Source organism: Silurus aristotelis (assembly GCF_946808225.1).
Source record: "Silurus aristotelis genome assembly, chromosome: 1".
Classification (NCBI taxonomy): Eukaryota; Metazoa; Chordata; class Actinopteri; order Siluriformes; family Siluridae; genus Silurus; species Silurus aristotelis.
The window spans coordinates 37,182,917-37,206,357 of NC_139574.1; the positions used below are offsets into that span (position 1 = coordinate 37,182,917).

A 23,441-nucleotide genomic window follows, 5' to 3' on the forward strand; every position below is an offset into this window, starting at 1 on the left:
TCTCACAGTCACTATACACAATGACACCAATAGCCAGGCCACCCCTCCTAACTTATATTATGCCTGGCTACAAGATACGGCACGCCAAGCAACACCCTAATAGCACTTGCGTTGTGTGTCACAAACGGTCCAGACATCTGCCACACGTCATGCCCACCAGAGGAATTCACGAATGTGCAATGTCCCCATACAACAGCACCCACCTATGCCCAGCCACATGCTTACTAGGAGCAGCCACTCACACTCATGGAGCAGAATGGATGCAGAACTATAGCACATCCTGTTCATACAGCCCAGATACAACTGAGACCCCCGCAGACTTACGAGTGCGTGTACATCCAGGTCAGAAATTCCCTCTATGTATCAAAGGACGTGGTTCCGTAACTGTAGGGAGTGTCTCCAAGACAGCATGTCAAGACACACTGGAGAGATTTGATTGGTAATAAGGGAAACTTGGAACCCCTTTTAACTCGACTATAACTAGGGTTGTTTATATTTATTTTCCCTCACTCACATCTCTGTATAATAAATCTGTTCGTGACTATAAGCACTATGCCGGTTGTTTGTCTGCATTCGAGCACAGGTGAGGACTCGTTCGAGTTGCAAACGGTGGCGTTGGAGATGGAGGCATTGGAGAAACAGATTCGCGAGCTTCATGCAAAGCATGACCGGCTGCGAGAGCGGAAAGCGGCGCTGGAAACATCCCGGGCGGACGCGCACTCATCCCAGGTAAACTCCCGGGTTGAACCTAACGCTCCCAGCACATAAACTCCGCGTGCTTCTATGCCCAGGCCCAGCGCACCTACAACTCCGGCACCGGTGCAACATGGACCCTGGATGCGGCTGCGGCGGAAGAGACAAGCCAAGCCCCGATCGAGGACGTCTCCACCTCCACCACCGGCCTTCGAGATCTCGACCGAGAACCGCTTCGTCCCCCTCCGCGAGACAGAACGCGACACTGTTATTCTCAGAGATTCCATCGTCCGGCATGTCCGCGCTACCCGAGCTAAAGGTAAGGTGCACACTTGCTGTTTTCCTGGTGCTCGTGTTCTGGATGTCGCTGCGCAGGTACCCGCGATCCTGAACGAGAACTTCGGAGCGGTTGTTCTCCATGCCGGAGCAAACGACACCAGGCTGCGGCAAACGGAGATCTTAAAGAGGGACTTCAGGATCCTGGTGGAGACGGTACGCAGCACATCACCCACAAGGAGGATCATTGTGTCAGGACCTCTTCCCACTTACCAGCGAGGGGCTGAGAAGTTTAGTAGACTTTTAGCTCTAAATCAATGGTTACAGTCATGGTGTCGAGAACATAAACTTCTCTTTGTTAATAACTGGAACTGTTTCTGAGAGCGTCCTAGGTTCTTCCGCCCTGATGGCCTGCACCCCAGCAGAGTTGGAGCAGCAGTGCTATCAGATAACATCTCTAGGATACTTCACACCATCTGACTGGTAAGACATCAAGAAATCTTCAACTATAAGAACACGCATACTACAGACCAAATAGTTACAAGTTCACACACAGCCCAGTTTATAGAAACCGTATCTATTCCTCGGGTAGTAAAACCAAGAATTACATACACAAGATCCAGAAATAATCTTATTGCAGTTAAAACTGAAAAATGCCAGATAAACAAACACAACAAAGTTCTAAAGTTCTGTCTTTTAAACATTAGATCACTTGCACCCAAAGCACTGATTGTAAATGAGATGATCACAGATAATAATCTCGATGTACTCTGTCTCACTGAGACCTGGATTAAACCAGGTGATTATATGGGTCTAAACGAGTCTACACCGTCAGGATATGTTTATAAGCATGAGCCCCGTCAGACTGGTCGTGGGGGGGTGTAGGAACCATTTATAGTGCTTCTCTTAATGTTAGTCAGAAATTAGGATTCAGCTTTAAGTCATTTGAAGAGCTCGTTCTTAAAATTGCACTTTCAGACATGCATAGAAAACTCGCTCTGGTCACCGTGTACAGACCCCAGGGCCCTACGCTGATTTTCTTCATGAGTTTGCTTGTTTTTTCTCAGACCTCTTGATCAGTTTTGATAAAGTGCTGCTTGTAGGAGATTTTAATATTCATGTAGATGATGCAAACGATGCCCTAGGATTATCATTTGTCGATTTACTAAACTCTTTTGGAGTTAAACAAAACGTCACCAGACCAACCCACCGTTTTAACCACACACTAGACTTAATAATATCCCACGGAGCAGACGTCACTGATATAGATATTTTACCCCAGAGTGATGACATCACAGACCATTATCTCATACTGTACACACTACCGGTAGAGCAGATTAACCGTGTTTCACCACGGTATCGACTTGGTAGGACTATTATTCCAACCACTAAGGACAGATTCATAAATAACCTGCCTGATTTATCTCAGTTTCACATTAAACCCATAACTGCTCTTGATGAGATGGCGAACAACATAGACCTTATCCTCACTAGCACTTTAGACACTGTTGCCCCCATCCGGTTAAAAAAGGTTCGAGAACAAGCACCTGCACCTTGGTATAATAGTCATACGCATGCCCTAAAGAGAACAGCACGTAATCTGGAGAGAAAATGGAGGAAAACTAAATTGGAGGTATTTAGAATTGCGTATAAAGACAGTATGCTCAGCTACAGACAGGCGCTAAAAGCTGCTAGAGCTAAACACCTGAGCAAACTCATAGAAAATAACAAAAACAATCCCAGGTTCCTTTTCAGTACAGTCGCTAAATAGACAACAAATCAGGGATCTGAAAAATGTGTTCCATCACAGTTTAGTAGTGAAGACTTTCTTCACTGAAAAAATAGATAACATTAGAAAAACAATTGTGGCAGTTCAACCTCTGACAGCATCTCCCGACACAATCGTACTTACAACCCCACAACTACACTGTTTTACATGAATAGGACAGGAAGAGCTGTATGATGCTATTATGAAAGCTAAATCAACAACATGTCAGTTAGATCCAATTCCCACTAAACTACTGAAGGAAGTGTTATATACAGCTGGTGAGCCTCTTCTCAATATTATTAACTCCTCACTATCGTTAGGTCATGTCCCTAAATCCCTCAAGTTAGCAGTTATTAAGCCCCTCATTAAGCCCCCTTATCGTCCCTACATTGGCTTCCTATTAAGTTTCAAATAGACTACAAACTACTGCTACTCACTTATAAAGCACTAAATGGTTTGGCTCCCATGTATCTATCCAGTCTTTTAACACGCTACAATCCGTCAAGCTCCCTGAGATCTCAAAACTCTGGGCTTCTAGTAGTTCCTAGAATAGCAAAGTCCACTAAAGGCGGTAGAGCATTTTCACATTTAGCTCCTAAACTCTGGAATAGTCTTCCTGACAGTGTTCGGGGTTCAGATACACTCTCCCAGTTTAAGTGTAGATTAAAAACATATCTTTTTAGCAAAGCCTACACATAACACACATCACACACATCACATCACAACCTTGTGCTCCAGAATATATGATTACATGCACATTATCAACTTGTGCTGTTAATATCATGAACAGCAGCTACGCTAATTCCTCTCCACTGCTTCTCTTTCTCTCCCCATCCCGAGGCATCCTGAGGTTTGGCCAGCTCCAGTCACGTCCCACCTCGTGAAGATTATGGACCTATGGATGATCATGGAGAAGTAGATGCCGAGTGTTTAAAGGCCCTGGCATGGAGAAGCTGATGCTGGATCTATGATGATCACAAATTGTTGTGTATTGTTGAAAGATTTATGACCAAACTCTTGATGTCACCCATATGAGGATGGGTTCCCCTTTGAGTCTGGTTCCTCTCAAGGTTTCTTCCTTATAACATCTAAGGGAGTTTTTCCTTGCCACTGTCGCCACGGCTTGCTAATCAGGGACAAACGCACACCATTCACCTTCACTGTTGTTTTCTGTAAAGCTGCTTTGAGACAATGTCTGTTGTGAAAAGCGCTATACAAATAAACTTGACTTGACTTGACTAAACAATTGTCAAATCAAATCAATCAAATCAAATTTTATTTGTCTCATACACATACATACAGGATACGACATGCAGTGAAATGCTTATTACGACGTTCCGGCATGAGGGAATAGGAAGGGGAGAAAAATAATACAAGAAAAAAGAAGACTGATAAATAAAATATAAAAACTATATAAAATAAAATATAAGAATATATAAAGATATAAAGATTTTATATATATATATATATATATATATATATATATATATATATATATATATATATATATATATATATATATATATATACACAGTGAGGAAAATAAGTATTTGAACACCCTGCTATTTTGCAAGTTCTCCCACTTAGAAATCATGGAGGGGTCTGAAATTGTCATCGTAGGTGCATGTCCACTGTGAGAGACATAATCCAGAAAAAAATCCAGAAATCACAATATGTGATTTTTTAACTATTTATTTGTATGATACAGCTGCAAATAAGTAATTTGTGATTTTTGGATTTTATTTTTTTTTTAGATTATGTCTCTCACATTTCAGACCCCTCCATGATTTCTAAGTGGGAGAACTTGCAAAATAGCAGGGTGTTCAAATACTTATTTTTCTCTCATATATATATATATATATATATGAGAGAAAAAGATGTATATACAAAAGAATACAACAAAAAATGCTTATGGCAGTAAACAGTGAAACAGTAAAACAACAGTAAACAATAAACAATTTAAGTTTATTAGTGTTTATTAAGTTCATTCATGTTTACCAGCTGCATGGTTCCACTGGGGTTAAACCTGGACCCAGGACCTTCTGCATGTAATGCAGATGGGATGACCACTACATTATGGAACCACACAGTCAACTAAACATCATAAATGAGCAGAAATATCGATTCAGGCAAAATGTTTTTCCGATTGCAACTATACAGTTTTGGGAAATTTGTTCCCAATGTACCCTCAGCTTTCTGTTCTTAGTTGAGAGGATTAAAAGTTATTTTCAAATAATGTAGTGCATGATTAATTCATTAATATGAGGAAGCTTAATCCTCATCATTGATCCTCATAGAGTGGCTAAGAGGAGCTACTCTAAAAAGCTGGACGACCCTTTTCAGCCAACGACCCTGATTCAAATCAAATCAAATCAAACAATTTAAATTGTATTTCACTTTTTATGTCCTTTTCTGTATTTTTATCTACATGTATACAGTGAATGGACACTTTAGGAAATAATAAAGATGTAAAAAACTTAGTCATAATTACACAGTCTGAAGCTATTTCAGACCATTATCTAATCTCTTTTAAAATCTGCCTCAGTCATTGCATTTCTACCTCACCACGTTAACGTGTTAAGCGTACTTTCACGTCAGCTACAGCAGCGTGTTTTATCAATAATCTTCCAGAAATTACGATATTAGATAGGTCTGACCCCACAGAGCTCGACTGGGCCACTGAACACCTAGAATCAACATTACGTTACACTCTAGATGATGTAGCGTAATACTTTAAGACCAAAATGATCAGGGAGAAAAAATTAGCACAGTGGTATAATGATCATACACGCACCTTAAACAGACCACTCGAAAATTAGAACGTAAATGGCGTCAAACAAAATTAACAGTATTTCAAATAGCATGGAAGGAGAGCCTCCTAAATTATAGAAAATCTCTTAGTGCTGCTAGATCAGCATATTTCTCCACCCTCATAGAAAATAACAAGCATAATCCTAGATTTTTATTCAGCACGGTAGCAAAATTAACAGGGAATAAAAGCACTGCACTAACATGCACACCATTATTAGGTAGTAATGATTTCATGAACTTTTTTAATAATAAAATTGAGAACATCAGGCAAGAAATCCAGACAGTTAATATAAATCCAAATTATTTTACAAGTAACCCTGTAGACAGCAGCTTAATTATAGCAGACAATCAACTACAAAGCTTCACTCCTATTCACATGACTTAATTTCATTAATTTCCTCATCAAAATCATCAACCTGGATTCTCGATCCCTTGCCTACAAGTTTCTTTAAACAGATAACTCCAGAGGTAATTGAACCTGTTTTAAAAATAATAAACTCTTCCATTAGCACTGGTTATGTACCAAAATCCTTAAAACTGGCAGTTATCCACCCCCTTATTAAGAAACCTGACCTTTACCCATGTCAGCTGGCCAACTACAGACCAATATCAAATCTCTCCTTTATATCCAAAATTTTAGAAAAGGCTGTATCACCGCAATTATGCTTACACCTACTTATGAATAACATTTTTGAAATGTATCAGTCAGGATTTCGGCCTCATCATAGCACAGAGACGGCGCTAGTTAAGGTGGTAAATGACTGTTATTGGCCTCTGATCAGGGTTTTGTCTCCTTACTTGTTTTGCTCGATCTTAGTGCAGCTTTTGACACTATCGATCACACTGTAGCGACTGGGGGATAAGGGGGACAAACGAATAATACAGATAAATTGAGTATATAGTTGGAAGCACAGTCTGCCCGCATCCTCCACTATTATATGTAGCGAATTTAGCTCGCAAAGAAAGGTAAATATTTATAAGTAATTATAACGGGTTATAGTTACTCCTAAATATTTAAATTAAGTTAAATTGACGGTAATGGAATTATCATTACACTTATTTGTTTGTTCGTCCGGCAAACAGACAGTATAATTTTATATTAATTCTATAAAAGAGGTATCTCCCTGGCGAAGAAAGACGTAACCCCTTTTACTTTATACCGTAAATTAAATTAAATTAAATAGAGCATGTAGTTCAGACCTGATGTTGCAGGAACTTCATTTATGGAACGTACTCAGAGACCATCACTTATGAAAAATACGGCGTTTAATGAATGAGACAAACACAACATAAAACTAACTACACAAACAAACAAACAAAAAGAAATAAAGAAAATTTAAATTAAAACAAAATAAAAAGAAAGTTGAAATTAGGGAAGGAGGAAGAGAAAGGAAAGGAAGAAGGAGATAAAGAAATGAAAGGCAGCTTACTTCAAATTAATCACATCCTAACTGAGAAATCGTCACGGAAATTTAAATTCCCCTTAATATTAAGGGGTTCAAACTTAACACGCATCTAAATTAGTTGGTAAACCGGTTACTTGCATTGACTTGTTGCACAAGAGTCCGGATGCGGTAGACAAAAGAATCTTGGACGAGTCGGTTAGGATGGAGTCAGATGTTCTCCCAGCTTCTCCTGAAGATCAATGCAGTTGGTGTTTTGAAGATAAAGCTTGCTGGAAGATCTCAAAAGAGATTTGAGATTTCGTCCCGAAGAGTCACTGCTGAGCTGTTCGAAGCGTCCGACTCTCCGGGCCATCGGGCCCCCGGGGGTCCGAGCCTTTCCGGTCGAGCCGAGTGAGCGAGTTGCTCTCTTGACTGAACTCTGACTGGACCTGACTGCACTCTGACTGGACTATGATTAGTTGGGTTCAAGATGTTTTAAAGGTCCTGAACCCCACCCATCCTTGGGGGAATGGCCAATGCTATGGCCTGAAATTTTGGAGGGAAAAACTTCCTTTGTTCATGCATCTGTGGGCATGGTTTCCGGGCTATACTTGCTTTTGGAGGATTTTAAAGTTTTATTCAAAGTGAATTAAGACGGTATGGTAAATTTCATGATCAAATAAAATGCACCATTGTTTGAAAAATAAAGTAACAGATAATTTTGCGGTCATTTGGATACTAAACATGAAAAGGAATGACAGTATAAGGCAGAGGTACATTAACTTACAGAGATCAGTAATTAACTGATGTTAATACAATGTTGTATTCTGATAAATAAAATGCACCCTTGTCAGGAAAGTAAAGAACAGATACTTCTAAGTCAATCAAGACTTAAGAAGAGAAGAGACAACATTTAACACAGAGTTATATTGCAAAACATTTTAAGGTTTAAATATTATTGATGTAGAGTTAAACACTTGCTTTATTTATAGTAGAAGATACAAACCAGATGTATGTTTGTATCATGTGAAGTGGGACATTCTATTTATTATTTAATTAATAAAAGAATGCTCCCTTTTGGTGTGTGTGTGTGTCTGCATATGTGTGTGTGTCACAAACAGACGTACTGGGGCCGAGTTCGGAGAGTGAATTGTTTTATGGATCGCTGTGAATTCAACCAGAGAGACCAGGGGGGTTATCTGGCTTTCGGGGTGGTGTGTGTGTGTGTGTGTGTGTGTGTGATTGTGTGTGTGTGTGTGTGTGTGTGTGTGTGTGTGTGTGTGTGTGTGTGTGTGTGTGTGAGGGTCAAACAGAATATCTGCAAAGGGGGTTATCTGTCTTGTGGTAAAATCCAAACGTTCTGGAGTTTTTTTTTTAGAATATGTCTCTCACATTTCAGACCCCTCCATGATTTCTAAGTGGGAGAACTTGCAAAATAGCAGGGTGTTCAAATACTTATTTTCCTCACTGTATATATATATATATATATATATATATATATATATATATATATATATATATATATATATATATATATATATATATATGTTGTGTTGTAGTGTGTGTTTGTCACAAGCAGCCATGCTGGATCAAGTTTCGAGTTTGGATTGTTTCATGAGTTTTATGACTTTATTGTTTAATGGGTCCCGGTAAACTAAACAAGAGTTTAGGATTTGGTTCTGTTTAGTGTCTTCGGAGGGGGAGTGTGACACTTTACGGATATACCACCCCCTATAAATGTTTTACCTTTTGATTGAGATGTAGATGTCATAGGTTAAAAGGAATGCCTGGGACATGAAGTCTAAATGACCTGTGCCAGACGCTACAACACTATACTACTTGCTAGACTTGAGAACGTTGTTGGAATAAAGGGAACAGCTCTCTCTTGGCTCAGGTCTTATTTGACTGATCGCTATCAGTTTGTTAATGTAAATGGTGAGTTCTCCACACTCTATGAGGTAAAGTTTGGTGTTCCTCAAAGATCTGTCTTAGGCCCACTGCTTTTCTCTTAATATATGCTGCCTCTTGGTGAAATTATTCATAAACATGGGATTCGCTTCCATTGCTATGCTAATGACAAACAGCTGTATATTTCAGCAAAGCCAGATGAGAGAGATCAGCTTAACAATGTTGAGAAGTGTCTAAAGGACATTAGACAGTGGATGCTCAATAACTTTCTTCTGTTCAACGCAGATAAGACGGATGTACTTTTACTAGGACCACATGCAGCTAGAAGTAAACTTTCCGATTACGTAGCATCTCTGGATGGTGTTTCTGTTTCAGCATGTACAGCTGTCAAAGATCTTGGTGTGATTATTGACCCTAGTCTTTCCTTTGAGTCTCATGTGAATAATATCACCAGGATTGCCTTCTTTCACCTTAGAAATTGTAGTGTCTTAAACGTATAGTGTCTTAAATGTGTAATATCTAAAAGCCTTAACTCATACAATTCTACAAATGGTGACAGTCCTGGAAAGGCCAAAGTTAATTACTGAACCATCTGGCCAGATGTTTTCCTTTAAGCCAAATGTATAAAAGGCCCATAGTGCTTATCTTATGAGCCGTGACTGGGAAAATGAGACGAATGGTCGTCCTTAAATCAGTATAAGCCGAAGTATAGAATATGATCCAGGATGCATGTCCTCTTGGGAAAAGACCTCTGACCCGTTCTCACTGTATGTTAAGATGAATGGTCTGGGAAAGTGAGCGCTGGTACATTTGAGATATATTAAATCTGGACAAGGACAGGTTTCTCTTTAAGATAAACATTATTGCACAGTAGGCTCATATACATCTGTTATACATTAAGAGGCGGACCCAGAGAATGATCAGAATATATAATGAGTGTGCAGCCATGGATCGGGAGTCAGACTTTGAATCAGAGCGTGCTGACTCCAGGCTTGACCGGAAGGCCTGTAAAGATGCTATATTTCTGTGCTGAATAAAAATCATTATTTACACGAAATAACTGCGTCTACGGAGATTCCTTCCAACCGACAGCTACACTCCATCAAGACGACGAAATACACAACAAAATTTTGCTAAAATTAGAAATATGATGTCGTTACAGGATGCAGAAAAACTAGTTCATGCTTTTGTTACTTCTAGATTAGACTACTGTAATGCTTTACTGTCTGGGTGTGCGAGTAAGTGCATAAATAAGCTTCAGTTAGTTCAGAATGCGGCAGCAAGAGTCCTCACTAGATCTAGGAAATATGACCACATCACCCCTGTTTTAATCAGTCTACACTGGCTCCCAATTAAATCTCGCATTGATTGTAAAATACTACTACTGACGTATAAAGCGATTAACGGTCTCACACCGCAGTATCTGAGTGAACTTCTGTACCAGTATGATCCTGTCAGCCACAGACACTCGGAGGGACAGGGCACTCAGAGGAGGATCCCGGTGTCCTTCCAGGGTCGAACGGGACCTGGTCAGAACCGCCGCAGAACCGGAGAAGGCCAGGAAGGACCTGAGGCGGGGCGACAGCCCAGGCGAAGCGCAGGAGTTAACAAGAGTTTAGGATTTGGTTCTGTTTAGTGTCTTCGGAGGGGGAGTGTGACACTTTACGGATATGGGTCCCGGTAAACTAAACAAGAGTTTAGGATTTGGTTCTGTTTAGTGTCTTCGGAGGGGGAGTGTGACACTTTACGGATATACCACCCCCTATAAATGTTTTACCTTTTGATTGAGATGTAGATGTCATAGGTTAAAAGGAATGCCTGGGACATGAAGTCTAAATGACCTGTGCCAGACGCTACAACACTATACTACTTGCTAGACTTGAGAACGTTGTTGGAATAAAGGGAACAGCTCTCTCTTGGCTCAGGTCTTATTTGACTGATCGCTATCAGTTTGTTAATGTAAATGGTGAGTTCTCCACACTCTATGAGGTAAAGTTTGGTGTTCCTCAAAGATCTGTCTTAGGCCCACTGCTTTTCTCTTAATATATGCTGCCTCTTGGTGAAATTATTCATAAACATGGGATTCGCTTCCATTGCTATGCTAATGACAAACAGCTGTATATTTCAGCAAAGCCAGATGAGAGAGATCAGCTTAACAATGTTGAGAAGTGTCTAAAGGACATTAGACAGTGGATGCTCAATAACTTTCTTCTGTTCAACGCAGATAAGACGGATGTACTTTTACTAGGACCACATGCAGCTAGAAGTAAACTTTCCGATTACGTAGCATCTCTGGATGGTGTTTCTGTTTCAGCATGTACAGCTGTCAAAGATCTTGGTGTGATTATTGACCCTAGTCTTTCCTTTGAGTCTCATGTGAATAATATCACCAGGATTGCCTTCTTTCACCTTAGAAATTGTAGTGTCTTAAACGTATAGTGTCTTAAATGTGTAATATCTAAAAGCCTTAACTCATACAATTCTACAAATGGTGACAGTCCTGGAAAGGCCAAAGTTAATTACTGAACCATCTGGCCAGATGTTTTCCTTTAAGCCAAATGTATAAAAGGCCCATAGTGCTTATCTTATGAGCCGTGACTGGGAAAATGAGACGAATGGTCGTCCTTAAATCAGTATAAGCCGAAGTATAGAATATGATCCAGGATGCATGTCCTCTTGGGAAAAGACCTCTGACCCGTTCTCACTGTATGTTAAGATGAATGGTCTGGGAAAGTGAGCGCTGGTACATTTGAGATATATTAAATCTGGACAAGGACAGGTTTCTCTTTAAGATAAACATTATTGCACAGTAGGCTCATATACATCTGTTATACATTAAGAGGCGGACCCAGAGAATGATCAGAATATATAATGAGTGTGCAGCCATGGATCGGGAGTCAGACTTTGAATCAGAGCGTGCTGACTCCAGGCTTGACCGGAAGGCCTGTAAAGATGCTATATTTCTGTGCTGAATAAAAATCATTATTTACACGAAATAACTGCGTCTACGGAGATTCCTTCCAACCGACAGCTACACTCCATCAAGACGACGAAATACACAACAAAATTTTGCTAAAATTAGAAATATGATGTCGTTACAGGATGCAGAAAAACTAGTTCATGCTTTTGTTACTTCTAGATTAGACTACTGTAATGCTTTACTGTCTGGGTGTGCGAGTAAGTGCATAAATAAGCTTCAGTTAGTTCAGAATGCGGCAGCAAGAGTCCTCACTAGATCTAGGAAATATGACCACATCACCCCTGTTTTAATCAGTCTACACTGGCTCCCAATTAAATCTCGCATTGATTGTAAAATACTACTACTGACGTATAAAGCGATTAACGGTCTCACACCGCAGTATCTGAGTGAACTTCTGTACCAGTATGATCCTGTCAGCCACAGACACTCGGAGGGACAGGGCACTCAGAGGAGGATCTAGGATCTCCTCACTAGATCTAGGAAATATGACCACATCACCCCTGTTTTAATCAGTCTACACTGGCTCCCAACAGAACAGAACAGAACCATGCACGGGACAGAACCATGCTCCCAGTGGAGGTCCGAAACGGCGCGTAGCTCATCGCGGAGGCCAGAATCGGAGCGAAACCACCGGCGAAGATCGGAGCCAGGACGAAGGCCGGATCCAGAGAGGCGCCTCCAGCGGCAACCGGGGACGGAGGTACGCCTGCAGCGGAGGCTGGAGACAGAGAGCCGTCTTCAGCGGAAGCCGGGAAGCGGAGCGACGTCTCCGGTGTAGGACAGGGACCAAGCTGTGCCCGCAGCAGAATCCAGAGGCTGAGCTACCTTCACAGCGGAGACCAGAGACCGCGTGATGTCCACAGTGGTGATCAGGGGCAAATTGACGCCCACCAGGGAGGTCTGGAGCAGAGTGCTGTCCAGCACGGAGATCGGAGGCCGAGTGAAGCACTCGGTGGAGACCGGGAGCCGAAGAACCTCCTCGGTGTTGTCCAGAGGCCGAGCTACGCTCACGGTGGAGATGAGGAATGCCGTGATGCCTTCGCCGGGTCTATGACCAATGACGGCGCCTTCAGAGGAACTCGGAGGTGTGGCTTCGTCCGGAGAGGAGCCCAGAGGTGAGACGTCGCCATCAGAGGAGCAGAGATGCGAGACGTCACAATCAGAGGAGCCCAGAGGCGAGGCGTCGCCATCGGAGGAGCCCAGACGCGAGACATCGCTATAGGGGAAACTCGGAGGCGAGATGTCGCCATCGAAGGAGCTTGGAGGCGAGATGTCACCATCGGAGGAGCTTCGAGGCGAGAGAGCGGAGAGGAGCTCTCGAAGACTCTGTGGAGCGGAGAGGAGCTCTCAGGGACGCTCTGGGAGAGAGAGGAGCTCTGTGACATGGCTTCGCCTGGAGAGGAACGGTGTGATGTAGCCTCACCACCAGGGGGACAGTGAGGTGAGTCGTCGCCTTCGAGGAGACCGTGAGGTGAGTCGTCGCCTTCGGGGAGACCGTGAGGCGGTGATACGACGTCCCTTTCGTGTCCAGCCGGCGGTACAACGACCCTCTCGCGACCAGGCGGCGGTTTGACGTCCCTTTCGCGGCCAGATGGCGGTGTGACTTCCCTTTCGTGGCCAGACGGCGGCATGACGTCCCTTTCGCAGCCTTGGGGCTGAGCTAAGTACACTGGGAGCGGAAGCTCTCGGGAAAACCCTGAAGCAGAGCGGGGCTCACCGGGACATTCTGGAACAGAGAGGAGCTCACCAGGAGGTCCTGGGGCAGAGCTGTGCTCTCTTGGAGGTCCTGGAGCAAGCTGAGGATCTCCTGGAGGCCCTTGGGTGGAGTGAAGCCATCCTGAAGGGCCTGGAGCAGGGCGGAGATCTCCTGGAGGTCCTGGGGTGGAGCAGAGCCATCTTGGAGGGCCTGGTGCAGGGCCTGGAGCAGGGTGGAAATCCCCCGGAGGTCCTGGGACGGATCGGCGCTCTCTGGGAAACTTTGGTGCGGAACGGAGCTCTTCAGGAAACACTGTAGCGGAATCGTGCTTTCGGTAGCGGGAAAGAGATGGTGGAGATGTGCGGTGACTATCCCTAGTTCCCTGGTGAGAAACCGGATAAACCGGGCGCACGAGCCGAATTCGCCACCAGAGGCGCTCCACAACTCACTGGCCAGAGAGAGGGATTCTCCAGACAGCAAAGAAATGTGGAGTGCGATCTTGTCTGCTTCCGTGGGGTAAGAGGATGAATAAAAGTCCATATATTCACGGATGCGACGTATAAATCCGCCCCACTCAGTCCTGTTGCCAGAGAAGCGAGCCAGGAAATCCATGACGTCATCACGGGGGTGTGGCGCTGCCGAGCTTGATCCGCGTGAAACAGCAGCAGACTTCTGGGTTTTCCCCGAGGCAGAGCTTGGCTGCCGCTTCATCGCGGCAGAGCGTATCCTACCTCCGAGGGTCAGTTCGTGCCAGGACCACGACGGTAATCCGATCATTTTAGTTCCCTAATGTTTTTTTTTTTTTTTGTATATGCCTTTTCAGGGGTTCGCTATTCTGTCAGGGTGCGTGCGAAACAAAAGGCGGAAGCCGGAGTACAGCTCGCTTGGGTTTTAATGCAAGTGTGAGGGAGAGAGAGAGATACGAGCACACACCCACAGACGCGCATACGCGCACACATACATACACACACACACACACACACACACACACACACACAAACACACACACACACACACACACACACACACACACAAGAAGCACACGGCAGTCCTACGGTTGAGAGAGTCCAAGGTGCGCTAGCTGACCCGAGATGCACGGGGGGGTGAAGCGCAGCTGGTATGGGATTTTGGAGTCCGGATGGAACGGACAAGTGTAGTCCTTTATGACAACCGGAACGCGAACACATGCAGCACGGAAAGTCTAACAAACAATAACGAACGGGGAGTGAATGTGAGGGGTTTATGTAGGAGCGTGGTGGAGTGATGATAAGTTTCAGGTGTGCCTCGTTAAACCTGGAGCTTCTGAGAGAGTGGAGGCATGAGTGATGATGCGCTCCAGGTGTGCGTGGTTAAATCCCTGACAGATCCTTCACGCCTACTTAGATCAAAAGGTGCAGGCTATTTGTTGGTTTCTCTAATAATGAAGACTACAGCAGGGGGCAGATCTTTCTCTTATAAAGCCCCACAATTATGGAACAGCCTTCCAACCAGTGTTCGGGACTCAGACACAGTCTCAGTGTTCAAGTCGAGGTTGAAAACTTATTTATTTAGTCAAACCTTTGATCAGTAGATTTTTTTCTTAGGTAAAGGCTCAGATCTGGAGGGAACATGGATATAGAGTGTTTGGTGAACTGGTATATTTGTATGCTGTCGTCCCCTCACATTCACACGTTCACTCAGGTTTGTTGAAGGTGGTGTGGTGGGTCGTTTCTTATCCCAGAGATCCCATGTCTGTGTTACCTTCTGGTTCTCCCTTTTAGTTATGCTGCCATAGCGAGTCTTGCCGGAGTCCAAACTGCAGAGTGACATTAACTTTCATACAACAATAAGGACACTTAATAATCCATATCCTTCTATTCCTGTCACCCTCTTCTCTCTCTCTCTCTCTCTCAGTCGAGTTAAACATGCTCCTGTGGTTCCAGTGACCACTGTTCCTGCCCCTCTCCCCTCCGTGGATCTTCCCACTTCGTCCAGGCCTGCCATTGGATAGTGTTCTCTTTGACTGGAGGCCACTCTGTGCAGCTTGGGTGGTTCCATAAAATTCCGGAGTAAGAACGGGCGCTTTAAGGATGGATTGGACTGTAGTTAATGTCAACAGTCTCCTACACTGACTCAGGATACAGTTCGCTTCTGATCATCATCACCCCGCAACATTGTATATCTGCTTCAAATTGACATTCGGTGCAACCCAGATGAGGATGGGTTCCCTCTTGAGTCTGGTTCCTCTCAAGGTTTCTTCCTTATGCCATCTCGGGGAGTTTTTCCTTGCCACAGTTGCTCATCAGGGACAAACGTACTTACAAAGAACATATTTACTTTTAAAGAAAAAGTAAAAGGAAAAGACAAAGTGTTCAAATATTTACTCAAATATAAATTGTGATAACGTTAAAAATGTTTTAAATGGTTTAATAGGGGATTTATTCAGGATTAAACACACAAGCTGGTGGTGAAGGTAATATTGATTATAGATTCCTTTTACGAGACACGTCTCACTGTGTGTTTGTCTCTTCAGACACACTAAGACAGAGACAGGACACGGCATCAGTCTCCTCCAAGCAGCCCGTCCCCTGTGAGGATTCGGTCTCCACCAAGCAGCTCGTCTCCTGTGAGGACTCAGTCTGCTTCAAGCAGCTCGTCCCCTGTGAGGACTCAGTCTCCTCCAAGCAGCTTATACCCTGTGAAAACTTAGTCTCCTCCAAGCAGCTCGTCTCCTACCAGTCATGAGCCTCACATAGAGATAAATATAGAGCACATAGTGTTTGAACAGCTTTATGTTATAGGTTACAGAGGGATTTCTGTCCAACACCAGGGGATCAGGAGGAGAAGGAAAAAGATGAACAGATCAAGAGGAAGAAGATGAAGAGAAGATGTTTTGGACTCGTCTCTGAGCAACAGTTTAAAGTCTCATCTCACTCGTTCCTGTTCAGTATCTCACCTCAGGTGTGGGATATCAAAGATTCCTTTAGATAATGTGTTGTGTATACAGTAGAACATCAGCTGTAGGAGCAGGAGTAGGAACATCAGGTTTCCCTTCACTGTGCAAGAACAGGCTGAAACTAAAATGCACTTTGCAGCAATGCTCAGTTCCATATGTAATCGGCACAATTGACTGCACTCATATTTCTGTAAAGACTCTGTATGAAAATGTATTTGTTTATGTTCATAAAAAGCATGTGCTTCCTGTTGACTGGCTTTTTGTTGACTTTAACAACAATTAGTAGAAGTAGAAATTTTAAACATTGTCCTGATGTAGTTTATAATATGACAGGTGACCGAGGCTTCACCCCTCAGACGCTCCTCACCTCCTGAAATGCAGATGTGGAGCTCTGGATGTCTCAGGTGGCAGATTTCTATACCACCCGGAAAAAGTGTGCAAGATTATCAGGGTGTGATCGGTTCCCCTCTCTCTCCTGACCTCCCTCTCAAAATAAAATATCAAAGCCCAATCCAGAATAAAGAGGAACGAAGAAGAGGGGAAAGGACCATGTTTACACAAAACACAGACGTGACAGATTTTTCCTCATCTGTCAAACCAGGAAGTTTACAACTCCCTTTAAATAGTGCAGAAACCCCGTTAGTAGATAATAAATCATAACTGGCATCATGAAGAGTTTCTAATGCACAAGCGATGAGGGATTGTGTTTTGTTGTGTTTGTGCTGTGCAGCATCAATTCGAGGTCTTTTAGCAGGTGAAAGAGAGGGTAGAGATGTTCATGGCTTTATTTCCTGAGATGGGATTGTTGTGCCTCTGATTGGAGCTCTTCTGCTTGGAGGACAGGATTCCAGGAACATGAATGGCATGCCTGGGAGGAGCTGAACAAAACTCAGTAATAGCAAAGGGAACTTGACCTGATGCTGAAGGGTTCTTTATGGGTCCTAAATATAAAATAAATAAATAAATAGTAGAACAAAGTTGCATGTTTTATTTCTGCATAATGAATACAGCCTACAATCTGATAATTTCTGTACATGTTAAAGGTGTGTTGTGTAAAATAATTTACTTAATGAAATAAATGGTGCTCAGGTCACACTAATGATATTATATGTTTATTTGATAAAACCGTATCATGCAGTAATAATGTGCTTGTATCGTCTTACACACTAAAAGACATAAACATCAACACTATAGATACCTTCAAGTGCCAGGAGCTGGTTTTCAACACTTTCATTCCTGTGGAAAAGAAAAATTCTTTATGATTATAAATAACAATATTTTTATGGTTATGTAGAGAATCCATCATGCAATACTCTGTGTACCTTGTTTACCTTGTTTATATAAAATAAGTACTTGACATAAAAGTCACATGTATCATGTATGTATATTTAACATTTTATGAAGATATCATTAAAATGTAGATTTCTACAAACATTTATCTGAGAATATTTCTGGTAGGCTCAGATTTTTCTTCCACATGCAGATCACCAGGTCGCTGTCGTCATTCCACAGAAGAATATTTTCCTCATATTATATCATAATATATATCCTCATAATACATTCCTTCATGCAATCTTTAATAAAACAACTTTTTTTACTGTCCACTTTTTCTTTTCTTTTTTTTTATTTCTTGCAAACAAATTTCAGTTAGCACGAGCTGGAAAGAGCTGCATTCCACTTCCTGCCATGTGCGTCACAGTGCAAGTCACACGCTCTTTGACCACTAAGAGCTTAGAAAGATGAATAAAACTAAGATCTCGCCCACATGGGAAATAAAAACCTCCCATGTATCATTAAAATCCTGCACTCATTGGCTGCATTTTTTATGGAACATGTTGTTTCTACACTGCTACTGGCTGAAAATAAAAGATTGGAAATGAAAGGTGGTGCAAAGCAAAACGTCACCACAAACACCTGCAGAGTTCAGTTGTATCACTGATAAGATTCTACCTGTCTTTGTGTTTTTTTAGTGGTTACCCTCATTTGTTTTTAAACACTATATTTAACAGCCATATTATTTTTTACCACCAAGATGTCATTCTTTATGCGAAAGTTACTCTAAAACAGATACAAACAAAAGACCAAAAATGCTCTACGGTATGTTGTTTAGTGGAACCATATCTTTCCAAATAAACAGGAATTTGCAGCAATTGTGCATTTGGATGCATTTGTGATTCGTTATTACAATTATAGTGTAAGTACTGTTTTTTTATGCATGTTGTTTGTGTGTACTGTTTACACAAACTGTCACTTCAGGTGGCTGCTTTTGAACTGTAGGCTCCACCTCCTCTGGTCAGGCTCTTGCTCATCATTGGTCCTTTTTTCCCCAGGCCTCCATTACAATTACCAGGTGACTCCACCTACATATAGTAGAGAGCTGAAGACAGAGCCAACACAAGGAGGGGGGAGTAGAAGAAAACAGCACAGACACGTAACAGCAGCGTCCTGGTGCGTGTTAAGGGGAATTAATAGCAAAGTATAGACACAGAGCCTTTAAGGCTGCTCACTAACTCCTGCTAAAGGCAGATAAAGACTGGGAGAAGTTATGCTAGCCACAGTAGAATAAAGAAAGATGGTTTATAGATCAGGAGTTTATTGATCCTATTAAAGAATAGTGTTTGTCCCTGTATTTGTCCCAGTATTTAACAGGATTTTAAACACATTATTGGAGAGAAAATGAATACATGGATGTGTGGAGTAGGAGATGTGTATGAATTTTACAGAAGAAGAGTGATTTATTAGTGTTACGTTCATAAAAATTACAGTGAGACATTTGATGAGTGGCCATATGTAAGTAAAGTGAGAATTACAGGCTATATTTGATACCAAGATCAAATTATTTTTGGATTCTCTGTGTTTTAGAAGTTATGATGCATTTTGGGTATTTTAATCTAACAAGGCAAATAGAACAGTATTTGGACAGAGGTGAGGTGTTCCGGTTAGAAAGAGGGAAAGGAGTGACAGTAAGACAGATAGAATATCCTCACCTAATAGTGGTTCCTATGCCACGTAACCAGTGGTGGACAATAACAGAAGTAAATGTAATTCATTACTGTACTTACGGAGCTTTTTCACATATTAGTACTTTACTGAGGTATTTCTATTTTACTTCACAACATTTCAAAGTCAAATATCTTACCAATCTTACCAGCAAGCCACCAATCAGGGTTGAGCGCGCTCTGTTTTAAACTTGTTTTGATTGCTGCTTGGTATCTATTCAGCACAACATACAGATTTTTTGAAGTAATTGAAAAGATGGTTTTGGGCTGATGATACAGTATCTCACAAAGGTGTGTAGACCCCTCACATTTTAGCAACCATTTTAGTATATTGGGACCAGAGGTGGGAAGTAAAGTACAAATACTTCGTTACTGTACTTAAGTAGATTTTTTTGGTATCAGTACTTTACTCCACTATTTATTTTTCAGACAACTTTTTACTTTTACTCATTACATTTTTACACAAATATCTGTACTTTTTACTTTTTACATTTTCAAAACCGGATCGTGACTTTAGTTTTAATCCATTGATTTGGTGAAATATCAAATTTTTATTTTCACTGCATGCCGATTTCAGCCGAACAACCGATTTCCTGTTGCGTGTCTTTTTCAATCCGCTGGTGCATAAAGTCCTGACTCTTACTCTTTACAAAGCTAAGAATCAGCAGGTAGTAGGCAGTAAGAAGTCTGGGTTTATTGTGGATGAGACAGAGGGAGTCAGTGATGTAAACATGACTGGGAACAGACACATTCCTGATCATCATCATCTTTTCTCTGCTTGTGTTCTATATGTGGATCTTCAGCCTGGACATATGCATTAGGTAACAACATTTTTTTTATTAGTTTTGTATTAATATATATCAAATATATATATATATATATATATATATATATATATATATATATATATATATATATATATATATATATATATATATATATATATATATATATATATATATTAGGCAGTCAAAATTTAAATTCTTTTAAACGCCACTAAATGTTAACGCGCGAACAATTCAGCGTGCATTTCTGTTTTTACCATTTTTATAAGAAATTGAAATACATGAATAAATAACTAAATTATAAAAGAGGCGAAATTAAAACCTTCGGCAATTCATACATTTATCCACAACGTCCTTTAGATATAAAATAAGATATATAATAAAGATATATAGATAGATATAGATATAAAATAAATAAATAAACTCCACCGAAAAATCAGTAAACCTTAGTTTTATTTCTGCACTAAGTCTCAAATCAAACACCAAATCCGCCATGATTCACACAATTAACCCTCTAGGTGGCGTTTTGTGGGTTTTTCCCTCATAATGGGGAAACAAACTTAAATTACTGTCTTTACCGATCGTACAGATAAAAACAATACATCATTTAAATCTGTAAAATGTTTATAATATATATATATATATATATATATATATATATATATATATATATATATATATATATATATATATAAAGCTTCTTGACTTGAAGAGGTGCAGTTTCTCTGGCATCACCTCATTAACTGTCCGTGTGGAAACATAGCAAAGGCTCTTAATGATGTCCACACGTCTCTGCACTGTTATAGCCTTTATATTTATTCACTGTACATATGCTTACATATATAAATCTATATCTATCTATCTATAGATTTACTGTCCTCTGAAAAATGACTCAACATACAGCAATCATTGTCAAATAACTGGCAGAAAAATTAAAACAATCAAATTAAATTCATAGAATCATATTTTTTCCATTGCATTGTATTTCATTGAATCACATTGTGTTGTCAGTTATGGAGATGCAAATCCCTACCATGTATAAACTCAGACTTCTGCAGGATGCATTTTCTTTGTTTGATTATTGTACTGTTGTAGTTGTGATGTGGTTTAAGATCTATGAAGGTTAGGAAATATATGAAATTAACTTAAGTTACTGGTTTACCTAACAGTGTATCTGAGAGAACTCTTGGGACAGAGATTTGGCTTAGATAATAATATTTGCTTCTTTTCTATTTCTTTATTAATGCCTTCAAATCTATTTGTATCATTTGTAAATTATGCACAGCTCTTTGGATTGATGCAAACTTTGCTTGTACAGTTAGCAAATGTAGAACTGTGCTGGTCCTGTTGAGCATGTCTTCAGTCTTCAAAGTACATAAACCATGTTGTTGAGTTAAAGTAGAGATACACTCAGTAAAATATTACTCTAGTAAAACGTAAAGCGCTTCCTTTAAACTTTCACTTGAGTAAAAGTACAAAAGTATTTGCCTTCAAATTACTTAAGTTTGTAAAGTACTAGGATTTTTATTCAGAAATACAAAGGAACGACTGATATCGCAAAATGTAGTAAAAGTAAAAGTCCCCCGAAATGGAAATGCTTTAATAAACTACTGTACAGATACGTCAAAAAGCTTTTTAAGTATTAAGTAAATTAGATTTACTTTTTTACTGTTTACCACTGCTCAGTGTCATATTGTCAAACTGTACAACTGTTAAAAACCGACTAACGCAAGAAAAAGATTCATCCAAAGTTTTATGCCATCAATCCGTGACATGTTCAGACCACCTGACTCGTTTCAACATTTTCCTTGAGCTGGTTTTGAAGTTGTCATGGTAACGGTCACACCAGGTTTGGCGCTCCTATTGGTTCATGGGTTGATGCTTCATAGGAGAAGTAACGCTGCAGAAGAGTCCTAAATCTTCTAAAATTTGTAGAACAAATTTTAATAATCGTACAGTGTGAGCATGGAATTAGAAGACAATGTGAATTCTATGTGTGTGTGTGTGTGTGTGTGTGTGTGTGTGTGTGTGTGTGTGTGTGTGTGTGTGTTCTTCCAGAAAAAAGCTTGTTCACATGAAAGAAAAGTGTCAATGATATTTTTTTGTTTGAAATGTAGAAAAAGTTCAGCAAAAACCATTGAGTAAAATCTCAAAACAGAAGCAACGCTTATCTAATTGAGCCACAAGATCTTTTGCATGAAAGTTGTTTTAAAAAACTTTTCATGTTTTCTATCAGTAACTACACTAATAAAGGAGAGGTAAAGGGGAGATTTGAACCCAAAAAGACAGGCATCAAAGACCATGATGTGAACCACTACATCACTATAGGATGTATGTTGTTTAAGACAAGGAGTAGAGGACAATTCATAACAAAATACTTTTAATTATTATTATAATTATCATAACTGCAGTTGGTTATAGAAACAGATGAATTGTAACACACAGCTCACATCCTCAAGTCAGTCTCACACTGCCATCTAGTGGCAGGGTCGGGCATGCGTTTTGCTTAATTCTGTACAAATATTATGATTCTTTTTTTGCTTAAGTTATATTTAATGTTGATCTCTGTTCGTCCAGACAGTCTCTGACTAAGCAGGGGACGAGTCACTTTCTGCTTCAGCTGATCAGTGGATGTCATACGGTGCGAGTTCATCATCACTGAGAGAGTCAGAGAGATCATTTAAACTCGCACCTAGAGGTCGAGTGATACAGGATGACCAATATATGGTGCTGATTTCTTTTTGTCCGATATGTTTGGCCAATTATCATCCCCATCTTAATCTTATAAAATCAGTTCATTAATAAGAAATGATACAGAAAACAAAAAATATATTGCAAAAAATATATTTATTTAATAACACAAGCCTCTCCAATCAGTGTGCGTGTTAACAGGTTTTGGTCTCTGTGACTACCTGTAACCTAAACTACAGCTGGTTGAAGACTCTTTAACAGGGCAGTTCAAAAAAGTTACTGATTCTCTCTCCAAAAGTAGCATCATATTTAACCAATGAAATAAACAAGGCTAAAATAAGAATGAAGGATAAGAACTTCGTCCAATGTGGAGTGGTTTTTGATCGCTGTCAATCAATCCATTTTAAAGAAAAGAACACTATGTACAAATCAAATCTCCACAAATTTAAACCTATTTTGTAATGACACTGAATTAAGATAAAAAAATAAAATAAAAATAAAAATATGTGTGACA

At 40.6% G+C, this 23,441-nt stretch overlaps 3 protein-coding genes across 6 annotated transcripts in view; all 3 read left to right on the forward strand.

The window, feature by feature from the left end:
- Positions 1-23,441, forward strand: part of LOC310724664 (uncharacterized protein) — a 391,691-nt gene that overhangs the window by 283,219 nt on the left and 85,031 nt on the right. The window lies entirely within an intron of this gene.
- Positions 466-23,441, forward strand: part of LOC310724284 (uncharacterized protein) — a 699,798-nt gene continuing 676,822 nt past the window's right edge. For 2 of the 3 annotated variants that reach the window (XR_014533028.1, XR_014533029.1), the window contains exon 1: positions 590-729. Coding sequence is in view for 1 of the 3 variants with exons in the window: in XM_083538095.1 (XP_083394221.1) it covers positions 553-729 (177 nt within the window). In the remaining 2 variants the exon portion in view is untranslated. Of the gene's footprint in view, positions 730-23,441 lie in introns of all 3 variants that reach the window. The other variant, XM_083538095.1, reaches the window with a different exon arrangement.
- LOC310725043 (uncharacterized protein) lies at positions 716-3,090 on the forward strand. 2 transcript variants are annotated; one of them, XM_083539638.1, is made up of 3 exons: positions 716-1,185; positions 1,362-1,452; positions 3,058-3,088. In XM_083539638.1, the coding sequence occupies exons 1-2, from the start codon at positions 784-786 to the stop codon at positions 1,374-1,376; spliced, it is 417 nt and encodes a 138-aa protein (XP_083395764.1). In that variant the 5' UTR covers positions 716-783; the 3' UTR covers positions 1,377-1,452; positions 3,058-3,088. The 2 variants fall into 2 exon arrangements, with proteins under 2 accessions (XP_083395764.1, XP_083395763.1); XM_083539637.1 differs by having other exon boundaries at positions 716-1,452; positions 3,058-3,090.

Excerpts from the sequence above, each read along its gene's own strand:
- LOC310725043 (XM_083539637.1), top strand. The coding sequence starts at position 784 with ATGCCCAGGCCCAGCGCACCTACAACTCCGGCACCGGTGCAACATGGA.